This window comes from Copidosoma floridanum, unplaced genomic scaffold (genome assembly GCF_036245765.1).
Source record: "Copidosoma floridanum isolate Cflo_tuat_1 unplaced genomic scaffold, Cflo_Japanese_pri ptg000030l, whole genome shotgun sequence".
Classification (NCBI taxonomy): domain Eukaryota; kingdom Metazoa; phylum Arthropoda; class Insecta; order Hymenoptera; family Encyrtidae; genus Copidosoma; species Copidosoma floridanum.
The window spans coordinates 3,564,256-3,576,119 of NW_028321907.1; the positions used below are offsets into that span (position 1 = coordinate 3,564,256).

Genomic DNA, 11,864 nt, shown 5'->3' on the forward strand with positions numbered 1-11,864 from the left:
AATAATTTGTTGCAAAAAAAAAATATAAATTATTATCAAGCTGACTTAGTACAAGATTGGTTGTTATTAGTATCGTCTACAGAAGATCAATCATTCAAACAAATTTTAAATGAATATACTTTGTCAATTTGTAATCCTGCATCTCTCACAGCTAATTGTTTGCATCCTCGTTACAGAGGTCTTTTATTTGCTGATAACATCGAATTTGTTAAAAAAGTTACGACTTTTATGCTTGATGTTACATCTGATAATACTTTGCTCGCTAGTTTTTATAATTATCAAGACAAAGCAGGTATATTTGAAAATATATTTAAAAAAAAAGTGGAAGATCCAGACATATTTTGGCGTTTAGTAGAAGCTCACCATAAAAATTTGAATAATTTAGCTTTGAGAATTTTAAAAGTACCAGCTTTCTCATTTACCACTCAAATTGACATTGAAAATATTAATTTTCCAAATGAAAAGTTCAAAGAATTATTTTACTCTTTAAAAATAAATGAATGAAATTTTGTATACATTATCAAATGACTAGTCTGCAAACATTAAATTATAATATAAGATGACTGACTACACTATAGTACAAATGGAAAATTTATATGATTACTTGTTGCAAAAAAAATTTATTGTAATTTTAAGATATCTTGTGTTAATACAAAAGTATTTGTAATAAATTTTGTACAAAATAAATAAGTACTTGTATAAGGGTTGTACTTGTTCATTATTTTTATAAAAAACATTTGCAAATGAACTATAAAATTTTTTAATAATCATCATTCTCACTATCATTATCATCGTTGTTATTTTCATGATTTAGATCTAACAAGTTTGCATATCTTAGTCTAAATTTATAATAAAGTGCAATTAATTTCTTGGAAGTTTCTTCTTTAAGTCTATTTCTAACTTTGTTGTGGACAAGTGACCATTCACTGAACAATCTTTCTAAATCACCTGTGGATGCTGGAATGGTAAGCAATTTCTCAGCCAAGTTCGAAAGTTCAGGATAAAAGCATCGTGCAGTGCGCCAGAAATCCTTCCACGTCTCGAATCGACGTTCGAACAATCTTTGAAAAATTCCTGTTTGGTTAGTATACTCTTCTAACTGCATTCGACCGTTTCCATCTAAATTTTCAGTCAAAAATTCGTTGCACATAGCAACATAAGCATTATTATTTCTGAATGCTCGACCTTTAAAATGATGATTTAGATAATTAGCTGCAAGACCGTATTTATTAACAACCTTTTTTAAACGATCTCTTAACACTTGATAAAAATGGCCATCTTCATTGTAAGGCAAATTGAGATTCAACCACAATTCCATAGCATAGGCAATACTACAATTACTTTTTTGACAGTAATTAACTAGATGACAAACCGGATCATAATTTATTAAAGCTTCAGTTAGTTTTGCTCCAAATTCATCATCCAAAACTGTTTCTATAACTCCTTCTTTAAAAGTATATTGATCCTCACGCCCTTTCAATTGGTTTGTTCTAATTATTTCTCTCATAGCATAAATATTTTGTAAACACCTTCTATATGCATCTCTTTTACTGCACCAACGTGTAGTTCCAGGCAGGACTATTTTACGGCATCCTAAATTTATCAATTGTGATTGTAAATTTTCACTTTTAAAGTCTTTGATGACTTGAGATACTGCTTCATCAAAATCAATATTAGTCATTGACTGAAAAAGCAAATTCCCAGAGTGACTATTGCAAGTTAAATGCCAGATGTTTAGTCTTCTTCCCATGTTTATCATGTTCGAAGCATTATCAGTAATTACAACTTGGATTTTAATGTTAAATTGATTCAAAGCAATGTTAACACAGTCATTTACAACTTCACTGAGTTCTTCTCCTGTTTCTCTAAACTCGCTGAAATTGTAAGAATTAAGAAACATATTGTGTCCATTTGTTGTCCTTACAATTGCAACAACGTTTTTAGTGTTTGCCACTTTATTTTTCCAGCCATCGATCATTAGGATTCCATCATTTCTTTCTTCTGATCGAATCGAATCACGATAATCATTGTACATTTTATTTAATATAGGACCTGCTAAAGTCTTCCTACTTGGAGGTGTATAATCTGGATTCAATGCTCTGACAAAATTGATGAAAAACTCAGATTCCACGCTTATATAAGAAATATTGCAGGCAAAAAAGTACGCAGCAAGAGCTTCATCAATAAGTTTTTTCCTAATTATAATAATGTTTTTATAAATTATGTTTATAAAGTTATGTGCTTATCATATAAACGATAAACAATTTTTTGTAATTTAAAATAAAAGTACGGGAAAATTTTTTTTTACCTCTCAGCGTCCATTTTCTAACTCGAAATATAAAATTAAATCATTACAAGAATTGAGTGTAATAATTGGGTGTATTCCAATATTAAAACGTAACTGCAGTGTATTAATAAAATTCGAACCATGTGAGTTTGATGAAAAATAGATGTTTTAATGTATGAGAAACTAAAAATAATTTACGATTTACTAGCTAAATATAGGTTATTGATCTAGGTACCTACTTTATTTTACACTTAGTATGAGCCCTCTCAAGAGTCTTAAGTCCCATAAGTCTGCAAGTGAGCTTATAGTTAAAGATGGATGAATCAATTGACGTTATCGGACTGGGTTCAGCAGTATTACCTGTTCAGCCGCATAATTAGTTGATTTATTTGATTAACGAATTGATCACATGATTGCCTTGCTTGTCTCGGTTCAGTGAGATTAGTTAATTGTTTGCTCGTTTGAATTTCGCGCGCTAATTATTTTGGTTCGAAAATTGGTGTCATATATGACGTATTATACAATTTACGACACGTACGACATTTTTATACATGTGACGTGTCGTAAATTCAATGTCGCACTATTTACCCATCCCTGGTGATGTGTTAACGAACGGTAAACGACGTTCTGTAAGTTTTTTTTATTAAAATTTATTGTTCGCATTAAAAAAAAACTCTTGATACACATTTAAATAAAAAACCTAATCGTTGGGTTAAAAGTGATCGAGGTGGACTCGAAAATTCAGACACTCGATTCGTAGATGATAATCTGCACGACGGATTTTCTCGGCTGCTGAGGTAACTCGGGCTCCGGTTGGGACGACGCAGCGATGTCCCGGAGAATTTGCTCCACCGCCTCCTCCCACTCGCTGTCCTTCATGTCGTGACTTTCAGCACCACTTTTTCTCCGACGAGGCATCGAGATGACTTTCAGCACGCGCCTGTAAGCAAATTTTTTTTTTTTTTCTCGTCTTTGGCCACCATGTGCAGTTGTATGATTGTACAAAGAAGGAAAGTTCACCTACTTGAGATCAGTTTGCAACGAAGACATGTCGCCACCGGCCTGCTCTCCGATTCTCCTGAGCGTTTCTGCCAGGGGCCCTCTCAGGGCTTGCAGTCTTTTCCAAGAGTGGGCGTACTGCCGTCGCACCAGTTCGATGATCGTGCTGGTTAGAGCTAGACCGACGAGTATGTATCCGGTGCAAAACAGCATGTATTTCGTATTCGCTGCAACGAAACCAAACACCATTGAAATCACATTTGTTTTTTTGTTTTTTTCCCCATTCGCAGATTAGTTGGACTCACTTGGGACGATGTCACCGAATCCGATGGTAGTCATCGTCACGAAGCAAAAGTAAAATCCTTCAAAAAACGTCCAATGGGTCTCCCACAGCATGAATATACCAGCCCCGCAAGCCAAGTACAAAAACAACAAACCTACAGCGGCGAGAGCACCTGTGAGGAAAGTATAAAAAAAATTATCCATCGTCATATCGGTATTCAGGGATGAATAACCGGTAGTATATTTACCCAGAGATTTTCTCCCGGCCTGGTTTGTAGGTATGCAGGAGTTGTAGCCTTTGGGGAGTTTGGATCGTATTTTTGGCGCTGCGGAACTGACGGCTCCGGCTAACAGTTTACCGTAGTCGGCTATCACAGTCAGAGTCAAGGGTATGCCGATCAAAGCGAACAGGATGCAAAACACCCTGCCGAGAAAAGTTGTTGGGAAGACGTTCCCGTAGCCTGCGAAAGGGCAAAAACATTTTTGCTCTATAAATGTATGCAACTGCACCGATAAAAATTACAAAATTCACGTAACGTTAATAAAAATTTCTCATTAAAAAAAATATTGAGCTCGAAGTGTATGCTTGATATTATCGTGATCGGTATGATTTCACAATTAGTTACGAAAATTTTTGTCAATAGTTTGGTAAAAGTGAATCAATTGTTGGAATGGGATGGGTTCGTTGATCCATGCACGCACTGTATAGATACTTTGGTCGAAAATTCGTGTTTTTGGATGGAAAAATCAAAATCCTCGGAGGTGGAACACGAAAACACGTGACTCAAGAAAAAAATATCACCAAAAATCCCAATACGTTTTCCGAATCGACTTTGGGCGTTTGGATGGGAAAATAGGAAGTAGCAGCGATATGAAGATGATGATTATTGTCAGAGATAACAACCGATCGTGGTCAAAATCGTGCTGGCGAAAAACACGGCCTGGAGCACGCTCCATCGGTCAGCAAACATCGGCTCCGGATTTAGCCTCTCCTCGTCCGTGGCCGTGAGCTTCGGAATGAGCTCCGCGGAGAAGCCGGATCGCGCCGCCTCTTGCATCGACGACTCGTAGGGGCGAAGTATCGCGCTCTCCTGAAATTTTTTTTCACAACATCGAGCACGCCTTTGCTGTGATTACGTAACGGCAGGGCTCGCCTGCGCTCATCAACTCACCCATTGCGCCAAATCCGTTACGTTCGTGTTATTTATAGACGATATTAGATATTGTCTCTTTAGCAACAACGTCTCCTCCAATCTGCCCAATCTTTCCATCTCCACTGGCAGCTCCAATCTTCGGAACACCTGCAAAGTCACGACTACGTGAAATATACATTTATTACTTACCGAGTGGAACATCATTTTGGAAAATTTTATTTTTGGTTTTCGGCTATTTTATTGCCCACTTCAAAATAGATCCACCAAAGTAACACGAACTTAGGGAAATCGGTAAGACATTAGTGTTTTCCTAGAATACATGTATGTCGCGGAGCTTTTCCTTCCAGTTTACTTTTCATAACACTTGTACATTTCAATATCTGTCGACGTTTTTTCTTCTTCTCCTTCTCCTACATGGCGCATTGGGTAAACAAAAATCGCTGCCCCATGTGTACGCTTCTCGCTTACAAAACACATAAACCACGTACTCGTACGCCGTTTATACTCCTTTTTTTTTTTTTTTTTTTTTTTGCCTTTCTTGGACCCCAACACCCGCGCACTCGCAGATCATTAATAACCCCGTGCGTCTTCGCCGGGAGAGCCGTGTCGCGCCAACTTTAATTATACACCAGATTTTTTTGCCTTGCATTCCGCCAAATGACCACTCGGACAATGGCAAATGTCGACAAGCGATCGGTATTTCAAAATCCGTGTTCCCAGCAATCGAGAAATTGGCAAAAAAAAAAAAAAAAAAAAAAAAAGCCAGAGCCGTTGAGAGCAAGTTTGGGCGATTGAGCGATTGTTTATCTTGGATGGCTCGCGCTAAGCACGTCGTTATACGTACGCCCGGCGGGAGTGTGTTTGAAGGAAAAAATGTTTACGGCTCGTTAAAGAACTGATTTCCAGAAGTACCTTGTTTCGCTATGTTTTACTCTTAACTCGTGCACAGCTCCGAGAATATTATCAAACGCCACCCCCGAAATCGGCCCGAGAACTTTTAAATGCGCGCGTTGATGGGTGTATTTTAGTTTTACATTTTACTGCTTTTCTCTAAATTTCAAATGGTTGTGAGTACACATTATACACACTGTTCGAATAGTGACCATTCACTCTCTTTTGTCAGGAAATTTCCCAGTTGAATACTCATAACTTGCAGAAATTATGGTTTAATTTTCACTGTGAAATAGTTAATATTAATTATTCATGATTTGGTTAAAGTTACATTTTTTAAATTAGTTAATTAACCGATCTTTGGTCACGTCTGAAATAATATTTACAAGCCGTACAAGTTTCCTCGATCGCAGACAAATACCACCCTTTTTTTGATCATATTTTAATAGTTAAAATCTGTTTCAAAATCGTCACTTTTTCAATTTATACTTATGTGTTAATTTCACCCCCCCAAAACATGCGTGTGCCGTCAAATAACAATCATGTTTACCGAAAATTGTTCAAGCTTTTAAACGTTGAATAAAATCTCTCATTAAATTGCGGTTTTCCAATTACAAAAAACATGGCGAGCAAATTGCAGAGCGTCGCTTCGAGTTAGCGAAAATAATTAAGTCTTAATCTTCCACCGGAGCAAAGCTCGAAAGCTCGGGGGAGAGAGGCGCGTTCCGAGATCCCCGATGTTTATAGCTTTAATATACGCGCGCGCGGGTATACAAGCGAAGGAAGAGTTAAGAGCGGTTGGGGAAGAGTCAAAAAAAAAAAAAAAAAGAAATCATCCACACGCTTGGCTTCCTCAAAATAATACTCGCGTTTTCTCCTCGTAACTTTTTGTTATTCCGTGATGCGACTTACTTATCCGCGTCCAATATTCCAGTCTCGCTGAAAATTCGCAGTGGCAGAAATAGGTATACGTGGCAATGGAAATGTTCCGAGGATTTGTGGCGTCGAGAGTGTGCGAAGAGCCGAGGAGTCGTGTGGAACTGGGGCGTGCAGTGTGTATAAATATCGCGAAAGAATGAAAAAAAAGTCCAAATGTTTGTCACTTCGTGTTTTGGTCATATGCGCGAGATGCGTTTTGCTAACTGCGTCTCTCTTGCCGATGATTTATTTTGTTGCCCCATGTGCGATCTTGTACGCTACGTTTGATCGTTTGATTTGAAATTTAGTTTTATTTATGAAAAAGCTGTTACATATAAAAAAAAACAAAACCAAAGTGACGCATCCATCAGGCATTATTTTTGTATTTTACCCGAAACTGCGTAGTGTAAATTGTCCTTCTCTTCCATTTTTCATTGAAAATAATTAATTTGAGCTTTTCTGCAAATGGTAAAAAAAAAAAAAAAAAAAATTCTAATCTCACCAGTCCTCCGATAAGCGTGTATATCATCAGCGTGACCAACAGACCCACATGACTAGTTATGGATTTAATTTTGGCCAAAGTTTCAGCTCGAAAAATTTTTTTCGACATGCTCGAGCTGCCCTCGTTGAGCTGTTTTTTGTCGTCGCTGAACATTACTACAAACTTTCTTTCCGATTGTAAAAAAAAAGAAAAAAAGAAAAACTTTAGAAAAATATTTAATCTTCAGTCTCGATGCTCTCTCCTCTGTTGGGCATTTCAGCAAAAAACAACCGACCAAACACTCGATATTGCATCTTCGTAATCAATCACGTTTTTCCGAACAACCGTAAGAGTCATCGTGTCTAATTAACGTCTCGTCCAATGATTGGACCCGCAACACGAGTGATTTCGAGTGCTTATCAGCGCGACCGGATAGCTGGTTGACCAGCGACTAGCTCGGATTCCGAGGAGATGAGAAGAACATCTCGTTCGGCTTCCTCGGTTTTTTCTGCCACGAGCCGCATTCAAATCGGCGCCAGCGCAGTCGCGCCACTTTGGGGCAGAGTCAAGCGAGTATATATTATACGCATCGTCTCTTTTTTCGTGCACGTTTTCCTTGCTTACAAGTATATAACTTACCCGTGTCCAACATAAAAATTTTCACGCAAAATCGCTCCAATGTCATTGTGTCCAGTAAGTACTTGTTCAATTTGAGTGAAAAGTGAAAACCCAAAGTCGCTCCGAAATCTCTGTCGGTAAGGAAGTGCAACGAGAAATATATTCCGCCTAGCGTAGTCGTTGCAAAAGTGGGTGTCACTTTCGAGCGCAACGTCACTCTTTCTCTCTATCTCGCTCCTATACCCGTATACACATTCGATCCATACGAAACGTGAGAGTTGGTAAGCTAGAGCTGTAAGTGTTCAGTCATCAGCTCACGCATATAGTCCTTTTCGTTGGTGTCGACTTTCTGCTGCTGTCTTCCTCCCGCTTGCTCTCTTTTGCTGGTTTTTGTGTCTAAGTACAGTAGCCGCCACCTCTTTTCACACCATCATTGCTCAATTATGCGTAAGTACTCATTATTTTTTAATTACGAGAATTTTGGCTGATAAGGGAAACATGTAGGTGACGTTAAGTATAGTGGCTAACAGATAGTTTCTCAGTGAGGTATAGTGGAATGCGAGCTCTCTCTTTCTGTTTCTCTCCGGCAGATCGATACCTACTCGCATCAGTTGTACAGTAGAAAATAGCTCTCGAGCCGTTTGGGCAATATAATATCAGAGAAATGACGAGGACGATGATATGAATACGATTGTGTTGTGCACAGTGTATAACTGCTGCTCTCTCGGTGTACTTATGGATTGGGCGTGTTGACTTGATTACAATAGTCACCGCCTCCGTCAATGACTTCAATAACGGGCATACTTATTAGTATATACCTAATAATTATTACAAGTCGGATTTGGCAGCCAGCTCGTGTGTCGTACTTGCACAGTATTGATAGTATTGTCAGTCTGTATATAGTTTAATTTGTTTTTAGGTACGGGTATTTTTGTTAATTTTATACTCTAAAATATATCACTGGTTACACTCCACATACTGGTCGCAATAATATGTATGATACATAAAAGTACAAAAGTATTGATAAATACCTTTATAATGGTTCGTATAAAAGTGTGGACACAAAAATATAAATTATTTTTGTCTCCATTTCTTTGACAAAAAAAAAAAAATAGAAGGGATTCAGATTAGGTTGTGGTTTGTATGCACCATTCACTGGATTGCTGCTGATAACAGTTAGAGATGATAAAACAATCCTATCTCATGTGAACTGAGGGTCATCACTTTTATAATTTATCAACGAGCGCTGTACATTGGCTTTGACATTTTTATTTGCTCAAATAATTTTATTTACTCCAAGTTGTACCATCTCATATTGGTATTTTGTTTTTTCTTTTAATTTGTACTAGATCTATTGGCTTTTATGAGACTGGTGCTACACATTGACTTAATATTCTTATATTTTTTTCAGATGTAGGATAGCAGACCGAAAAAAATTAACCCACCAAGATGATTGGTGGATTATTTGTCTACAACCACAAGGGGGAGGTTCTCATTTCGAGGGTCTACCGCGATGACATTGGGCGCAATGCAGTGGATGCATTTCGCGTTAATGTCATCCATGCAAGGCAGCAGGTTCGCTCACCAGTGACCAATATTGCCAGGACCTCATTCTTCCATATAAAGAGAGCCAACATTTGGCTTGCTGCTGTCACGAAGCAGAATGTCAATGCTGCCATGGTATTTGAATTTCTCCTCAAGATCATTGATGTGATGCAATCGTACTTTGGAAAGATCTCTGAAGAAAACATCAAAAATAATTTCGTTTTAATCTATGAACTGCTTGATGGTACAATGCGATTTGCTTTATAAAATTAACCAGCATACTTCAATTGGTGCATTCATTATTCAATTTTGCAGAAATTTTGGATTTTGGTTACCCTCAAAACTGTGACACTGGAGTTTTGAAGACCTTTATCACTCAACAAGGTGTAAAATCTGCCACTAAAGAAGAACAAGCCCAAATAACTTCACAAGTTACTGGACAGATTGGCTGGAGAAGAGAGGGCATCAAATACAGGCGCAATGAGCTTTTCCTTGATGTATTGGAATATGTAAATTTATTAATGAGTCCACAGGGTCAAGTGCTCAGTGCTCATGTTGCTGGAAAGGTTATTACGCTTGAATTGTTTTTTTTTGTTTTCATGTACTTGTGATCTCACGCAAACTTTTGCTTTGTTCAGGTCGTTATGAAATCTTATTTGTCTGGTATGCCTGAGTGTAAATTTGGAATCAATGATAAAATCGTAATGGAATCCAAAGGCAAAGGTAGCGGAGGCTTAGGAAATGTAGGAGGCGATGATCCAACTGGAGCACGTTCTGGTAAACCCGTAGTTGTGATTGACGATTGCCAGTTCCATCAGTGTGTCAAGCTGTCAAAGTTTGAAACGGAACATTCCATTAGTTTTATACCGCCAGATGGAGAGTTTGAATTGATGAGGTAAATATCAATGTAATCTTCGAGTTGAAGTATTTATCAATATATTTTTGAGAAAAATTAATTAAACGATAAATTTTTAGGTACCGCACAACAAAGGATATTTCATTGCCTTTCCGCGTTATTCCTCTGGTTCGTGAGGTCGGGCGCACTAAAATGGAAGTCAAAGCCGTGCTAAAATCCAATTTCAAGCCATCTCTACTAGGACAAAAGATAGAAGTGCGTGTTCCGACACCACTGAATACAGCTGGAGTTCAGTTGATTTGTTTGAAAGGCAAGGCCAAGTACAAGGCCTCTGAGAACGCTATAGTCTGGAAGATCAAGCGTATGGCTGGCATGAAGGAAACTCAGCTGTCGGCCGAGATTGATCTGCTAGAGACTGACACGAAAAAGAAGTGGACGCGTCCTCCGATTTCCATGAATTTTGAAGTACCTTTCGCACCTTCGGGCTTTAAAGTTCGTTATTTGAAAGTCTTTGAATCAAAGCTGAACTACTCTGATCACGATGTTATAAAATGGGTCAGGTATATCGGAAGAAGTGGTCTCTATGAGACACGATGCTAATGATAATACTCCGATTCTTTCGTTAAATAGTAAACGAGTAATCTCAATGAAAAGAAGAGTATGGTTCTGTTATGATTATGTACACTTGAAAACGCGACAAAGTCATTTGAAGTTACTGAATTTTATTAAACCAACAGAATTTAAGCTTGATGTTGATGTGCTAGAGATGCAAAGCTTGTCTTTGGTAGCCGGAATTTAGCTTGCTGTCATAAACAATCATTAAAACAAAAAATCTAGGGTGAAAGTTTACTACAACTACCATTTTGCGATGGTTTTTCAATTGTTAATACTTGTTAATATCGACCAATAACGAGATATCCGTAGCGATGATTGTTACTGTATTTTCGATACGTGAAGGTGTGTAAAGTGTAACTCTCTGTAGATCGGAGGACGAGTCTCGTGTCTCTTCAACATCACTGTTGGGCCATTTGTTGCATATAATCGACATTGCATATTATTTATTAATAACAACAACTTTATAACAGCAACTCTGTAGCTGGATTTCCAAGTACCAAAACATATTGATAGCAATTTCGTTATGGGAACATTCTTTGTTCGAGTTTTATCGAGTAAAAAAGATTTATGGCTTGTGTATGTATGTTAAAGTCATAGTAATGTATGTTGAAATACATGTGCAACTCAAGTATATCGTGTTTATTTGAACAAAAAAAAAAAAAAAAAGTATAAAAAATACTACACAAGGTTAGATGAGAACTCTCCAGATAATATTTGATGTACATTTCAGAAATTATGTATGATTTTAAGGAATTGAAAGAAAGGATCAATTAGATTCGAGTATACCTGTTTTTATCGAGAAAATAAATTAATATATGTATATGAATTTTAAACGTCAAATCCAATGAAATTTTTTAAACGCAGATCAAGTTGAACCACAAATTTAACAATGTTAATTTACCAAGAATCTAGGCTTGAAACAATAATCATTAATTTTATTTTATCTTCATTTTTTATTCTTTTTACTTTACCTGTGTAACGAACAAATAAAATTTACGGTTGAATAAAATTGTAAAATATATGAAAGATATCGCGTTTTTCTTCCACGATTTTCATCCCAAATATGTATATCCCATTAATCTACAGCTACAAGAGCAAAAAAGAAGCATAAGTAAAATTACGAAGGAAGTGACCTCGGCCATTTTAAGGTGCATTTTGACGGGCAGTCGAAAGTTATCCAAGTGCATGACATCGTCCGTTTGAACGGAGAAGCAGAGA

General features: G+C 37.2%; 3 protein-coding genes across 4 annotated transcripts; 1 reads left to right on the forward strand and 2 right to left on the reverse strand.

The window, feature by feature from the left end:
- Window positions 1-528: 528 nt before the first annotated feature.
- Window positions 529-2,322, reverse strand: LOC149373431 (uncharacterized). Its single transcript, XM_089596325.1, has 3 exons — window positions 2,309-2,322; window positions 781-2,195; window positions 529-533 (listed from the first exon to the last, which is right to left on the reverse strand). Exons 1-3 carry the CDS (start codon window positions 2,320-2,322, stop codon window positions 529-531), a joined length of 1,434 nt encoding a protein of 477 aa, XP_089452451.1.
- Window positions 2,323-2,936: 614 nt separating this feature from the next.
- On the reverse strand, window positions 2,937-7,186 carry LOC106638762 (TWiK family of potassium channels protein 7-like). Its single transcript, XM_014352099.2, has 7 exons — window positions 7,034-7,186; window positions 4,741-4,869; window positions 4,473-4,659; window positions 3,817-4,029; window positions 3,592-3,741; window positions 3,312-3,513; window positions 2,937-3,227 (listed from the first exon to the last, which is right to left on the reverse strand). The coding sequence occupies exons 1-7, from the start codon at window positions 7,184-7,186 to the stop codon at window positions 3,029-3,031; spliced, it is 1,233 nt and encodes a 410-aa protein (XP_014207585.2). The 3' UTR covers window positions 2,937-3,028.
- A 703-nt stretch (window positions 7,187-7,889) lies between these two features.
- On the forward strand, window positions 7,890-11,672 carry AP-2mu (adaptor protein complex 2, mu subunit). Of its 2 annotated transcripts, none has more exons than XM_014352080.2 (5): window positions 7,890-8,077; window positions 9,042-9,419; window positions 9,491-9,741; window positions 9,814-10,070; window positions 10,151-11,672. In XM_014352080.2, the coding sequence occupies exons 2-5, from the start codon at window positions 9,080-9,082 to the stop codon at window positions 10,629-10,631; spliced, it is 1,329 nt and encodes a 442-aa protein (XP_014207566.1). In that variant the 5' UTR covers window positions 7,890-8,077; window positions 9,042-9,079; the 3' UTR covers window positions 10,632-11,672. The 2 variants fall into 2 exon arrangements, with proteins under 2 accessions (XP_014207566.1, XP_089452931.1); XM_089596805.1 differs by lacking the exon at window positions 7,890-8,077 and adding an exon at window positions 8,200-8,549.
- The last annotated feature ends 192 nt before the right edge of the window (window positions 11,673-11,864 follow it).

Excerpts from the sequence above, each read along its gene's own strand:
- LOC106638762 (XM_014352099.2), bottom strand. The coding sequence starts at position 7,186 with ATGTTCAGCGACGACAAAAAACAGCTCAACGAGGGCAGCTCGAGCATG. Across the intron at positions 4,660-4,740 it reads TAACGGATTTGGCGCAATGG|GAGAGCGCGATACTTCGCCC; the intron begins GTGAGTTGATGA and ends AAAAAATTTCAG. Across the intron at positions 3,514-3,591 it reads ATTCGGTGACATCGTCCCAA|CGAATACGAAATACATGCTG; the intron begins GTGAGTCCAACT and ends GTTTCGTTGCAG.
- AP-2mu (XM_014352080.2), top strand. The coding sequence starts at position 9,080 with ATGATTGGTGGATTATTTGTCTACAACCACAAGGGGGAGGTTCTCATT. Across the intron at positions 9,420-9,490 it reads AATCTATGAACTGCTTGATG|AAATTTTGGATTTTGGTTAC; the intron begins GTACAATGCGAT and ends TCAATTTTGCAG. Across the intron at positions 9,742-9,813 it reads GTGCTCATGTTGCTGGAAAG|GTCGTTATGAAATCTTATTT; the intron begins GTTATTACGCTT and ends TGCTTTGTTCAG.